The sequence below is a fragment of the Gopherus flavomarginatus genome, chromosome 9 (assembly GCF_025201925.1).
Source record: "Gopherus flavomarginatus isolate rGopFla2 chromosome 9, rGopFla2.mat.asm, whole genome shotgun sequence".
Taxonomy (NCBI): Eukaryota; Metazoa; Chordata; order Testudines; family Testudinidae; genus Gopherus; species Gopherus flavomarginatus.
Genome location: NC_066625.1, coordinates 52,285,004 through 52,299,362, shown reverse-complemented (window position 1 = coordinate 52,299,362; position 14,359 = coordinate 52,285,004). Strand labels below are relative to the sequence as shown.

Sequence of the window (14,359 nt, the reverse complement as noted above, 5' to 3'; positions counted from 1 at the left end):
CACACACACACTTTTGAGATCACTTTAAGCAGTAAGCAGCGCAAGATTTTTAAGAGTGAAATGGGGAGAGAAAATTCTCCTGGCTTGTGAATGGAGTCCTGGAGAGTCTCGGGCCAGTCCCAGCTGAAGGCACAGAAAACTATCTCAGACCAAGAGCCAAGCTCAGGGATGGCAGAGGTCAAGCATTGCCCCCAGCTTCAGACAAGATTGTTCCCAGCTCGACAGAAAGGTACAGCCTTGGGTTGGCTGTCTGGCCACAGCAGGGCTTAGACAGGAGCTGTGCCAGGGTTTTTGGCGCCCTAGGCAGGGGTCCTTCCACGTTCCCGGTCTTCGGAGCACTTCAGCAGCGGGTCCCGGAGCAAGTGAAGGACCCGCCGCAGAACTGCCACCGAAGATCCAGAGTGCAGAAGACCCCCCCCCGGCCACTGAATTGCCGCTGAGGGCAGCAAAATGCCACTCCCCCCAAATCATGGTGCCCTAGGTGACCGCCTAGGTTGCCTAAATGGAAGCACAAGCCCTGGGCTTAGAGCAGCTCTGGCTTTTGCTGGAGCAGGGCTCCCACCCAGAAGATTTTTAGAAAGTTAGTTTGTTCTCTTTCACTGCTCCACTCTGAGCCGGAAGAGAGCAGGAATCTGACTGCGCAGCCAGCCGCCCAGCCCCAGACAAGGTGGGCACTGGAGGAAGAGCAGGGCTTACATTTCTGGTAGACTTAGACACTTTGGACCAATTAAGGGAGGCTCAGCCCTGCAGAGGGGAAGTGGGGTGTACTTGTGGGGAGCACCTTAGGTGCTCTGTGAGACCAGCCCATGCCCACACCCCCTGACAAGGCGAACACACTCAGGTCCCCATCCCACCTAGCTAAGGGTAGAGAGACCAGGATCCAAATTCCCCATTAAGCCCTATCCCTCCCTACCCAATTAGCCACCCCACCCCCAAACAGGCAAGGACCCCCAAACCCTCCTCTTCCCCCCCAGCAGCAGCTGCTCCCCAGCCCCCTACCTCCTCCTCGATGTTGTTGCTGCTGTTACTGTGCTCGCTCTCCTTGTTGAGGTTGCTCATGGCGGGGGTGCAGGGGGCTGAGTGGACGGTCCTGGGTTCCTTGTAGCTTCTTTGTCCAGGGATCGCAAGGCTTCCCCCCGGCTTGGCTCTCTTGGGGGCAGGAAGCTCTCGGGGAAGCTGCGGTCCTGGGCTGGGCTTGGAAATGGTGCCTGTGGGTGACCAACAAACAAAAGGCTCCGGGGTGCAGCTAGGTGCGGAGAGGGTGCCCAGGTGCTGCCCGGGAGGGTGCGGGGCGGGCTGGCCACTGCCCAACTGAACGGGGGTGCGGCGTGGGCGAGGTGCGCGGTGTGGGGGGAAACGCGGCGCGGGGCTATTTGTACCCGGCCGGGCTCACATGGAGTTGGCTGAGGAGCAATTAAGGGAGGGGGAAGGTGCCAACGAGCTGCAGCCGCCGGCCCCGAGTGCAGCCCCGAGCTGCCGCCTGCGCCTTTTCAATACGGTCATCAATGGCTCGGCGCAGCCCGCCCGGGCGGGGGCGAGGAGAGGGGGGCTCAGCTGGGCTCCGGCCCGGCCCCTCGCCATGCATCACCGTCTCCCGGGGAACCCGCAGCCAATCCCCGCCGCCCGCAGCCAACTTTCCTGCCCCCCCACCCACCGCTTTTTTTCCACGAAAAACTTTTTAAACTTTGATGAACTCGCACGATTGAACTTTCTTAAAGGGCCAGCGGCCCCGTTCCGCCCGGAGCCGGTCCCGACCCGTCCCCACTTTGCCGGCCCGCTCCCCCGGCTCTGACCCGCTGGGCCGCGCCACTCACCCACCCTGCTGCCTACAGGGCACCCCCCCCTCCCCGGTGCGACGCCCCCCCTCGCAGCGCCAGCCAGCTTGGGGAGGGTGCACAAATAGAGACCGAAGGCCGGGTCACGCTGGCTCGGCCCGTGGGCCACCGAGATCCTTCAGACTAAGGGAGAAGAGCCTTGTAGAGGGGGTCTCTGACCCCCCACCAGCTTGATCTCCATGGGGAGAAGTTAGCTTAAGCCCTGAAGTAGGGAGTGTCATACAATAAGTGGAGCCTCTCCTATTGTCCCACTGGGAGCCTGCTGCATCTCAGCACATAACCTTGGGCACCCACATCTAGCCCTTGGATCCAGCCCTGACATTTCACCTCACAAAGACAAGGCTGGTGAGGAAATATCTTGTATTGGACCAGCCTCTGTTGCAGGGGGAGAGACAAGCTTTCCCTCCAGCCCACAGTGTCACTCTGAGTACCTTGCCCACACCTGAAGACCTGTGTAGCTCTAAAACTTGTCTGTCTCACCAACAGAAGTTAGTCTAATAAGAGACATCACCTCACCCATCTTGTCTCTCTCCTATCCTGGGACCCACAAGGCTACAACAACACTGCAGACATTTATACACACACATACACACACACACAGATGCCAGCATATTCCAGGACAACGGCATCACCAGAACTCAGATCCAGCATTTGGGGTGGGGGGATTGGTCTCTATTGAACCAATGGAATTTGCAGGGATTGGGGTTAAATATGGGCTGGATACATTTTTCCAGCGCTGTTATGCCAGGACACCTAGATCTCTTTTCTTGGTGCTCAAGAGAGTAGCTAGACTTGTTCTCCATTTAGGCAGTGGAATTCGGGGGAGGATTTTGCCAGACCGCTAAACAAGGCTCATCTCCCTAATGGGCCAAGGCATGCCCTTGGGGAGTGGGGAACAGGGGAGATGGAGCAGGAGCATCTAAGTGGAGAAATCAATATTTATAAGAGACGAGGATAACTGTGTCTCGGAGCCCTGTGAGAGGAGGATAGTCAGAATTGTCTGCCTTTAGACTGCATGCTCCAGGCACAAGGTGGGGTCTTTCCTTTGTGTGGCTTGTGACCATCTCCTGGTTGTGATTTTTGTTCTTGTGCTTTATTGAACAATTCAATAAATGTAGCTTACCATAAAAGGAAGCCAGAAAGAGCCTTTTGGGGGAATACGCATTTAGATTTCGTTGTGCAAATAAGCACAAATCAGAAAGGTGGGAATTGTTAAAATCCTAAAGAGTTAACAAATCCGTGTGTTTTTCTGTGCTCTCCCTGGGTCACTGTATGCAGTGTGGTGCACTCTCTTTGTTCATGGAGACGGCAATTTTAGTCCAGTTTTGGTCAAGCTCCCTCTAATTCTGCTGTTTATGTAGGGAACAAGCCTAGTTGTTGCAATTGCACCAATAAAATCCATTGTGGTCCCACAAATACTCAGCTTTGGCACCTGGACCCAGTGAATTTTGACCCTGCCCTGCAAATTCTAATGCCTATACAGAAGTGATGCTGGCTAGTTTTGTGTTTGACTGAAGGGTGGATGATATAATAATCCTGTAATTGCTTCTCTAACCTATCCCCCTTATTGGATTTCTCTTTTGTTTAGTTTAGCTGTTCCCTAGGGAGCAAGAAGCTGTGCGATCGCCACCAAGACGCCTTCATTTAGCTGGTATTGCTGCGGATTTACCAAGCCTGCCATAAATGTGTTTGAACCTTCAGCTCTTCTCTTGCCTGCAGAGCGAGGCAACATGAGGATAAAACACCAGACTCCTGTTCTACATTGCTGCTTCCCCTGCCAGTGGATCTGCCACAGTGACAACATCCTAAATTTGTCAGGGTCGACACAGCTCTAGAGCGAGCCCCGGCCCAACTTCAGGGCTTTCTCAGCTTTGTTTTTCACCTTTTCTCTGGTGGCTTTTTAAGTGTCTCTTGATGCATGTTGTTGTTCAGGCATGTGACCGGCAGGCAATGGAATCTAGCAAGCGACATGTGGGAATGGGAGCCAGAAGCAGACATGGCCCAGTTTGTCACCGCAGACAGGATATTCTGTGAATTTCAGTTGGTGAACTGTCCATGAGAAGGTCATGCTTCGGGGGAACTGTTCAATGAGTAGTTTATGTGAACAACTGTCAGCCCATGTTCCTGCACCGTTCACTGAGAATACCCTATTAGAGCTATGTGTTTAGTCCCCAAAGTCACAGCTTCACAAATTGTGCTTCATAGGATCTGACTGATCACATGGCACTGGCTCTTCTTCCTTCCTTCCAGCTACTGAACTGCAGCACAGACCGCTACAGTCCATTCAATACCTTCTCATATCACCCTTCCATGGAAGTAATGACTGCTGTTGGCACACTATTGTACATGGGACGGGAGTGGATCGGAGTAGTGTGGCTGGGAATGGAAGGGAGGGTGATGTCTCTGTGAAGGCTTGAAGATGGTCTGTGTGAGCACAGCGGGGAGAGGAGGAGGCTGAGTCATTGTGGACAGCCAGGGTGGTGTTTTGTGGGATCACGGATGTAAGGCCAGGTGATTATGAAATGATCTTTGTATAAAAATGTGATCCAAGAAGTCTGAGCCTCTCTGACCTCAGTCACAGGGAAATATCTCTGTTCTCTGACTGGGTGACCTAACCTTTAGCATCCACTTCCCCGACTGCCCAAAATGAACTGAGTTTCACGACGACATTCAATTTGTTCTACCATTGAGCGCATCTCAGCAGCAGGCCTGGAATTTATCTTCAGCGACTGGTTGGCAATAACATTTTGCTCAGATGAGCGTCCTAGAACCGCTTGCTATAAAAGATGGGAACAGAACCGGCAAATTTCCATTCAGAAATCACAATTGTTCCCTCATAGCCAGCTAGCTTTATTCCTGCCTTGTGACCCCTCTCTGCGACTGACTCACTGTGTGGCCTTGGCCAGATCACTCACAGCCACATTTTCAACAGTAGCCATGGCTTTGGGGTGGCTCCACCTTGAGACACAGGAGACAGGATTGTCCAAGCTGCTGAGTGCACGCACAGTTCTCGTGAGCACAAACAGCTGTGAGCATGGAGCACTTCCACCGCTCAAGTCCTACCTGGCTCAAGCTGGGTATGCTCGAAATCAGAAGCTGCTTTTGAAAACTTCACCGCCCTCAACTACAGAGCAGACTCCCCCACCCACAGCTGTCGCTGCAGACCCTCAGGTTTGGTTAAGGAGGTGCTGGAAGGCGGGTCCTGCAGCTGGACGGAGTTATGGTTGTGGAGCACTTGCTGTGGCAGAGGTAGTCAAGCTAATGCAGTGATGTGTGTCTGTAGAATTGGGAGCAGAAGGCACGGACTATTGGGAACCTCATCTTTTCATTGCCTTGCTGGAGGCTGTTAAGAGCAATCTTAACTCACACGCAGTGGCGTATTTTTGTGTATTCATTTCCTAGTTATTTCCAAGAGACAATGACAAAGCAATGACTCCGTTTACCAACATCCTGGTGTGCATGAAATGAGCCCCTGCTAAGTCAGAGATCCTGAGCTTCATTTATCTGTTTAGCTGGTTCACAAGTTCTGCCCTGAAGCAACTGGATGGTAGAACCACTTGGAGTTTTTTGAATGTGAATAGTTTTGTCAATAAAACTGTGCCATTTTTGCCTGAAAATACTACATTAATTTATTTATTTATTTATTTATTGCAAAAATGATTCACTATTTACATTTGCTTTAAAGACCATTATTTGAAGCAGGGGGGAAATTCATCCAAAAATTTTGACCCTCTCTCCTGTCCAGGTGATTCAGGAACAGAGCTTTTGAGCCATCTGCACAAAGAGCCGGATCTCTGCCATAGCGATGGCTCCATCAGTGCAGAGCAAGCAGCAATGGATTGTCCCACATTCTGGTCTTCTTTAAAATCTTCAGCCAGTTCAGGAGGTCCTGAACAGTTTCACGGAGGCAACAGTTTCTATGGTGAAGATCTTGATTGTCAGGAAACTATAATACTTTGGTCTCATTCTGGTTACTGGGCTTGGTGTATGGGTGCTGGGTGATGCTGGTGCCTGTGATACACAGGACATGATAGTCCCTTCTGGCGTTAAACTCTGTGACTCTTCGAGCATGTGTATTCTGCAAAGAAGAACCTGCAGCACCAAGCCTCAGAGTCCAGGCAAGCTTCTGGGGCTTAGGCTGCAGGCATAGCTCTGAAGACGTTCCCACCTCAGCGCTAAGACTCTCCCTCTGCAACGGTTTTCAAAGGCCAGGCTCCAGTTCCAGCAAGACATTTACACTGCAAAACACATCTTCAGCCCGAGCCACATCAGCCCAAGTCAATTGACCAGGCAGTATGGGTTTTTCTTTGCTGTGTAGATGTACCCTCTGATCCTTGATGAACCACCAGATATTACTCCTGGCCATCATGAATCAGATCACCACCATTCATGCAGATTCAGTTCTGATGAAGAATCCAATTTTTTTTTAATTTGGGTTAATTAACAAAATAATGATGTAGCCCCAACAAGCCCACCAAACTCTCATTGGGCTCACTTTTTCGACTTTCTCCAGTTTGTAGTTTTTAAGCCAGTGGGGTTGAAAGATCACGAGACTCAGAATGTGAACTTCTGGGGGACAATTTGTCATTGATTAGAACTCAGGAAATCAGTAACTGGTTCTCTTCAAACTCTTGCAGAAATTCCAGTCTTACTGGGAGATTAGGGGCTGAATATTTGGGGCAGATACACTGCACTTTGCACATGCATTTGAATGTCCATTTTCAGGATTAGCAGAATGCAGCCTGAACTATAGTATCACAACAATGGAAGTGGGTCCACTGATACTGCAGCACTCATGCAAACTCTTTGCTTTCCACTGGGAGGGTTGGAATCCACTGACTCCATTCTCCACCTAATACCCACAATGCATTTGTGCTGTGGCCTCTGCCATGTGTTCTTGCTGGCCCAACCCTTCCTGTGTGATGCGCCTTCACAGCTACAGACTATAGGTTGCATTGCCCCAGCCAATGCAGCAAGGAAGCCCAAATGCGCTAGGAAGAAGGCCGTGTGATGTTCAGGCAAAGGTTTACAGTCATGCCATTACAGGCTCACACGCCAGCAAGCAACATGTAAGTGTTATTGTCATAGAAGCATGCAGCTGGGGCAGGGGATGTTTTGTTTCCCGGACAGGGCAGGATCCAGCTCAGCACAACAGCAGAGGGCACCCATTCAGCTAGTTCACAGCAGATTTGCCTATATTCACTAAAACCAGACTCCTTCAATCAGACCAGCCCATTTGGTGGGCTGATCTTGCTCTAGATGGGCAGATGCAGACAGAAGTACATGTATTAGGTCAATGCAGTGATTCAGACTGTACTATATAGCAGGCGTTCTCAACCTTTTTCTTGCTGAGCCGCCCCCCCCCCCAAAACACGCTATAAAAACACCAGGGCCCAGCAGGGAGGGAGAACAGGGGGCTCCAAGCTGGGGAGGAACCCTTGGGCAGTTTTACTTCTGAGGGGTGGGCAAGGGCTGGCAGGACTCAAACCAGCTCTGCACAGCAGGGTCTGGGAAGGGAGTGCCACTTCCACCTCCTGACTCACTCAGGAGACCACCCAGCCTGTCTGGGCTAGGGGTGGGGGGATGCAACCAAAAATATAACTCAAAGTGGGGAACTCAGTTCAAAAAGTTTAAAAACCACTCAGGGTTCAGGGAAGGAGTAGCTAGGGGCTGTGTGAAGTGAAGGGAGTAGCTCAGGGTGCAGGAAGGGGCAGGGGCGGCTCTAGATAGTTTGCCGCTCCAAGCACAGCAAGCAGGCTGCCTTTGGTGGCTTGCCTACGGGAGGTCCGCCGAAGCCGCGGGACAAGCGGACCCTCTGCAGGCAAGCCACCGAAGGCAGCCTGCCTGCCGCCCTCGTGGCACCGGCAGAGCACCCCCCACGGCTCGCTGCCCCAAGCACGCGCTTGGCGTGCTGGGGCCTGGAGCTGCTCCTGGGAAGGGAGTAGTTAGGGGCTGTGTGCAGGCAGCAGGTAGCTCAGGGTGCAAGCAGGGAAGGGGATCCCAGCACAGCTCCCAGCTTCAGTGGGGCAGAGGGTGCTGGGGCTCCCAGCTTCAGCCCCCCATTGCTCCTGACTTGGGGAGGGAGGTTTGCCAGCTTCAGTCTCACATCGCTCCCAGCTTCAGGGACTTCGGGGGTGGGGGGCTTGCCGGCTTTCAGCCCCATGTCACTCCTGGCTTCGGGGCCTGGGGCGTGGGGCGCAGTGCCGGCTTCAGCCCTACACCACTCCTGGCTGGGGTAGGAGGGATCACTAGCTTCAGCCCTGTGCCGCTCCAGGCCAGGGCAGGGCAGCCACCAGCTTCAACCCTGCACCCACTGGCTTCAGCCCCACGCCGCTCCCTTCTTCAGAGCTGGGGCTTGGGCCACTGGGTTTAGCTGCGAGGCTCCATGGACCCCCGATTGAGAACCGTTGCTATATAGGGTCCGTGTTTACTTATACAGGTATGTTGGATACAGTATTGTTATACAAGGTACTACAAGAGTCCTGCTTATACTTGACACAACACAATGATTGTGATTATTAGTAGTAGTGTTAGAGTACTCACAGCAAAGCTGTAAGATCAGTGTAGTAAGATACCCTGTTCCTAGAAACTTCCAGGGTAAATAGACAAAACTGACAAAGGGTGGGAGAATAGAAGTGCAGATAGGCACCAGGTCTACAGGGGCTTTTGCGCCTGATGGTTTTTCAGGTGTGTCAGGGCTCCAGGGCAATGAAAAGGTGTTTTTCATAGATAACAGTAATGGTCAATGTTCGCTGCATGCTGGGATCCCCTGCCCATGCTGTGAACCACCAAGGTTGATCTGTACCAGGCTATGCTCAGTGGCACAGATTTCACAGGATGATTTAAAGCTGGAGCAAAAGGCTGTGTGGACCCCACTGATTTTGATTTAAACCTAACTTATTTCACATTAGCTTAAGGCGATGTCCTCGCTATAAAACAGGTGTGCTTTTCACAGCGCGATAGGTGCCTCAAGGGAGCATCTCAGTATGAAACCTTAGTGGAAACGAGGCTCTGTAGTTTTTAACCTTGCTGTGGCTAGTTGAGGTCAGCACTACACCCCCAGCTAGGATTTGCCTTGACTAGCTGCAGCAACACGCTGGTGTGTCAGAAGGGTCAGAAGAATAGTAAGAGGCCAATCTGGCTCCCTCAGGAGCTCTTCAATGATCTGGAAAGAGAAGGGAACAAAACAAAAAGTAGCAACGTGGACAAATTGCTCAGGAGTACACAAGAACAAGCAGGGACAAGATTAGAAAGGCTAAGGCATGAAATGAATTACACCGAGCAAGGGACATAAAAGGCAATAAGAAGAGGTTCTGTGAATACAGCAGGAAAAAGACAGAAGAGAAGTGGAGGTCCTCTACTCAGCAGGGAAGGAGCATTGCTAACTGACAGGGGGAGGGATAGCTCAGTGGTTTGAGCATTGGCCTGTTAACGCCACTATTGAGAGTTCAATCCTTGAGGGGGCCATTTAGGGCTCTGGGGATTGGTCCTGCTCTGAGCAGGGGGCGGGACTAGATGACCTCCTGAGGTCCCTTCCAACCCTAACGTTCTATGACATCAAGAAGCCTGGAGCATTCCATGCCTGTCTTGCTTCGGTCCCCAGTGAAAAGGGTAATTGTGACTAGAAAATGAATATTAACCACAAGGGGGAAGGAACACCAGCCAAACTAGGGAAAGAAGACATTAAAGACTATTTAGTTAAGATAGATGTGTTCAAGTTGGCGGGGTGTGGCAAAGTGGAGATTTTCCCCTGTGATGTTGTATGAGTCTTACTGTTTTGCATCAATGCTGTCTGTGCCTCAGTTTCCCTTGGCATTGCACCAATGTCTAGGTGGTGGGAACAAGCATGTGTGACTTTTGTGGGGGTTGCTCCAGCTACCTGTGCGGAGGCTATGGCCGCCCCTTCATAACCTGAGACCAGGAGGGGGACGCGACCAGGTGACTTTTGGCTTGGGAAGCGAAACAAAGGCCGAAAGAGGAGCATCTGGAAGCTAGTCACTCTCTGCTGGCTTGGGGCACAGGAGGAGGGCCAGAGCCCTGGCTCTTGGCTCCCCTTCTCCCAAGATGAACTTGGCTGTAAGTCACTCATTTCGGTGCTAACAATTTCCATTTTACGCTGTGTTTCTGTCGACCAATAAAACTTCTGTGTTACCGGCTGACTGCAGAGTTGGGGTGCAGAGCCCTCTGGCTTTCCCAGGAGCCCGCTTGGGTGGACTCGCTGCAGGACGCGTACGGCGTGGAAGAGGATGCTCCGAGGTCAGATCCAGGAAGGTTGAAGCTGTGTAAGCTTCTTGCCCTGGAGACAGTCTGCTCAGCGAGAGAAGACTCTCCCAGAGTCCTGACTGGCTTCGTAGAAAGTAGTTCTAGAGCATTGCCCTGGTGACACTGTGACAACTGGTGGCAGTGGTGGGATAAACTGCACCCTGCGGACAGAGCATCCTGCAGTAAGTAACTGGGGAGCAGTAAAATGAAGGGGGATTAGCAGGAGACAGGCATGCTGCAGGCTCCAAGAGGTGCGGTTCCATGAGGCGGAGGACCCTATGGCTTAACCCCGAGAAGGTGACCCCCAAGAAGGGCTGTCACATTTAAGGGGTTCCTCAGGGATCGTGGGGAGTGGAGAGAGCACAGGCCTGTGAGTCTGTGACCACTTGGGAACAGCATGGAGATGCCCTGTAACCGTCTCCTTCAGAAGGACATTGTAGAGCTGTGCAGAGAGAGAGGGCTGCACATTAGAAAGCTCACTAAAGCACAGCTGATTACTCAGTTGGAAGAGGAGGCTCACTCTAAGGAGCTGGTTCCTAACCCAACTGAAGGCCCGAGAAAGTCTGAGAACCGCAGGGTCCACATTGACTCCTGACCCAGCTGAGGCCACGAAAGACCCACGAGGGTTCCCAGTCAGTGGACTGAGACAGATGGAATTGGAGCTGAGATCGAAGAAATCAGAGGACCATGAGAGACTGGGAAGGCATGAAGCAGAACAGCAGGAGAGACAGAGGCAGCAGGAACTGGCGAAGGTTGAGCTGAGAGGCAGAGGGACTCATCCAGGGATGAGTGGGGATGGACCCATAGGTGCCAATTCCGCAGGGAACCTCTACACTAAATTGCTGCCCCAGGTTAAGGAGGGGGGAGAAAGAGATGCCTGTCTCATGGCCTTTGGGAAGGCTGGCAATTGGAGCCAGTCTGGCCCTGCAGAAAGGCTTCAGTGTTTAGCCCCCTTCCTGAGTCCCAAGGCCATAGAGCTGTTTAACCAGATGGGCAGGGTAGCAGACTGGCTTTCACTCATGGCCCCAGCATATATGTCTGCGTGGACTCTCCTGGGCTCAGGCCCCTCGGACCCCCAGTGGGAGTGGAAGGTGGTGGTCAATGGGGAGACATTCCTGGGGTGGCAAGACCCTGGGACGGAGAGAACTGTTGTCAGGCCCCGACGGTGCAGCCTCACCAGATGCTTCAGGGCTGTGTGACCTGGGTGAAGGTCCCAGGGATGAAATCCCTGGCCCTGCCTATGGCCTGGATCCCTGTGCAGACACAGAAGGGGTTGTGCTGTCTGGCAGTTGGGGTTCTCCAAGATATTGGCTGTGGGGTCCTGTTGGGGGATGACTGTGTCTCTTTGGGGCAGGATCCAGGCCATGCTTCTGTAATGGCCTAGGATTTGAATTTGAATCCAGGGTACTAATCAGCTGAGACTGAAGCAGTCAATGAAAATGCAAATAACCTGTCTGGCAGGGAGGAGGAGCTGCTGTAACCAGAGCCCTGGAGTTGAGTGGGACAGAGAGGTACTTCCTGCCCAGTGTTTCTGTCGTGTCCCACTCATTCTCGCTGTGGGAAGCCCACCGAGGGGCAGAGGATGCTGACTGCTCCAAGGTCAGACTCAGGAAGGTTGGAGCTGTGTAAGCTTCTTGTCCTGGAGACAGTCTGCTCAGCGAGAGGAGGCTCCCCTCAGAGTCCTGACTGGCTTCGTAGGGAATAGTTCCAGAGCTTTGCCCCGGTGACTCTGTGACGCAGGTCATAATGAAATTCATCCTAGGGTACTTAAGGAACTAGCTGAATTCATCTTGGAACTGTTAGGAATTGTCTTCCAGAACTCACGGAGCATGGCTGAGGTCCCAGAGAACTGGAGAAGGGCAAATGTCATAGTCCCTTTCTTTAAAAAGGGTAACAAAGAGGTACTGGGGGATTGTAGACCAGTCAGTCAGTCTAACTTTGATATGTGGAAAGATATTGGAACAAATTATTAATCAGCTTGTAAGCACCTTATTGGGTAACAAGTAATAGCCCACATGGATTTGTCAATAACAAATCATGCCAAAGCAACCTAATTTCCTTGACGGGGTTACTGGCATACTAGACATAATATATCTCGATTTTAATTAGGTTTAGGACATGCTCCCACATGACAGTCTCATAAATAAACTAGGGAAAAGTGGTGTAGATGCAATCACTATAAGGTGGGTGCACAACTGATTGAAATATTGTACTCAGAGTTGTTATCAATGGTTGGCTGTCAAACAGAGAGGACATATCTAGTGGGGTCCCACAGGAGTCTGTCCTGTGTCTGGTACTATTCGATATTTTCATATATGAGTTGGATAATGGAATGTAGATTATGCTTAAAAAATTGCAGATGACATCAGGCTGGGAGGGGTTGCAAGCACTTTGGAGGACAGGATTCGAATTTAAAATGACCACGACAAATTGGAGAATTGATCTGAAATCAACAAGATGAAATTCAGCAAAGACAAGTGCAAAGTACTTCACCTAGGAAGGAAAAATCAAATGCACAACCTCGAAATCGGGAATAACTGGCGAGGTGTTAGTACTGCTGAAAAGGAGTTGGGGGTAATAGTGGGTCACAAACATATGAGCCAATGAAGTAATGCGGTTGCGAAAAAGGCTAATATTCTGGGATGCATTAACAGGAGTGTCATATGTAGGACACGGGAGGTAATTGTCCTGCTCTACACAATGAGGCCTCAGCTGAAATACTGTGTCCAGTTCTGGGCACCACACTTTAAGGAAGATGTGGACAAATTGGAGAGAGTCTAGAGGAGAACAACAAAAATAAAACATTTAGAAAACCTGACCTATAAGGAAAGATTAAAAATACCAGGCATGCTTAGTCCTGAGAAAATAAGACAGAGGGGGACCTGACAACAGTCTTCAAATATGTCCAGGGCTGTTATAAAGAGGACAGTGATCAATAGTTCTCCATGACCACTGAAGGTAGGATGAGAAGTAATGGGCTTAATCTGCAGCAAGAGAGATTTAGGTTAGATATTAGGAAATCTTTCTAACCATAAAGATAGTTAAGCTCTGGAACAGGCTTCCAAAGCAGGTTGTGGAATCCCCATCATTGGAAGTTTTTAGTAACAGGTTAGACAAACACCCACAAGGATGGTCTAGGTTTACTTGGTCCTGTGTCAGCACAGGGGGCTGGACTTGATGACCTCTGTGATAAATGATGGTGGAGGGGAGGGGAGCTCCCTTTTATGGACACCCAACCAGCCAGTAGCTATAAAATCCCTCTTAGTATCTGTTCTCTAATTGCTCTACCTGTAAAGGGTTAAAAAGTCTCACTGCTCTGCATAGGTAAAAGGAAGTGAGGGAGCACCAAAAGAGCCAATGGGAAGGCTAGAGCTTTTTAAAATTGAAAAAAGACTCCTCTTTTGTTTGTCTGTTGTTGTGCTTGGGCCAGTTATGAAAAATCATCAGTATTAGACCTAGAAACTACTCATCTGAAACCCCAGATATGTAAGTAGATCAGGAAATGGCTAGGAAGATGCAATTAGGTTTATCCTTTTTATTTTGTTATGGCTTGTGGATTCCTCTGTGCTAACCCCAGGTACTTTTGTTTTGCTTGTAACCTTTAAGCTGGACCTCAAGAAAGCTATTCTTGGTGCTTAATCCTAGTTTCTCTTTTAAAATCTAGAAATAGTCTGAGTTTCCAGATGTATTTTCTTTCTCTTTTTTTATTAATTTTTTTTACCTTTTTTAAGAACAGAATTGGATTTTTGTGTCTTAAGAGGTTTATGAACGTTGTTTAATTAGCTGGTGGCAACAGCTGATTTCCTTTTTTTCCCCTCAGCTCTTCCTTGGACGCAGGGGTGAAAGGGTTTGAGGGTATCCCACAGGAAGGAATTCCTAAGTGCGCCTTCCTGGGCTCTCAAAGAGGTTCTGCACATGGGTGGTGGCAGCATCTACCCCTCCAAGGTCAGAGAGAAGCTGTAACCTTGGGAGTTTAATACAAGCCTGGAGTGGCCAGTATTAATTTTTAGAATCCTTGCAGGCCCCCACCTTCTGCACTCGAAGTGCCAGAGTGGGGAAATCAGCCTTGATAACCTCCTAAGGTCCCTTCTAGCCCAAGATTTCTATGATCCTATGACATGCTGGCAGTGCAAACATAACTAGGGTTACCAGATAGCAACTGTGAAAAAATGAGACGGGGTGGGTGGTAATAGACTCCTATATAAGAAAAAGTCCCAAAGAACGGGACTGTCCCTTTAAAAATGGGACATCTGGTCACCCTA

General features: G+C 50.6%; 1 protein-coding gene across 2 annotated transcripts in view; it reads right to left on the bottom strand.

The window, feature by feature from the left end:
- The window catches only part of RBPMS2 (RNA binding protein, mRNA processing factor 2), a 50,774-nt gene extending 49,259 nt beyond the window's left edge, over positions 1-1,515 (bottom strand). Inside the window, exon 1 of one of the 2 annotated variants that reach the window (XR_007776170.1) lies at positions 1,000-1,515. Coding sequence is in view for 1 of the 2 variants with exons in the window: in XM_050966843.1 (XP_050822800.1) it covers positions 1,000-1,059 (60 nt within the window). In the remaining variant the exon portion in view is untranslated. The remainder of the gene's footprint in view (positions 1-999) is intronic. The other variant, XM_050966843.1, reaches the window with a different exon arrangement.
- Between the last annotated feature and the right edge of the window lie 12,844 nt (positions 1,516-14,359).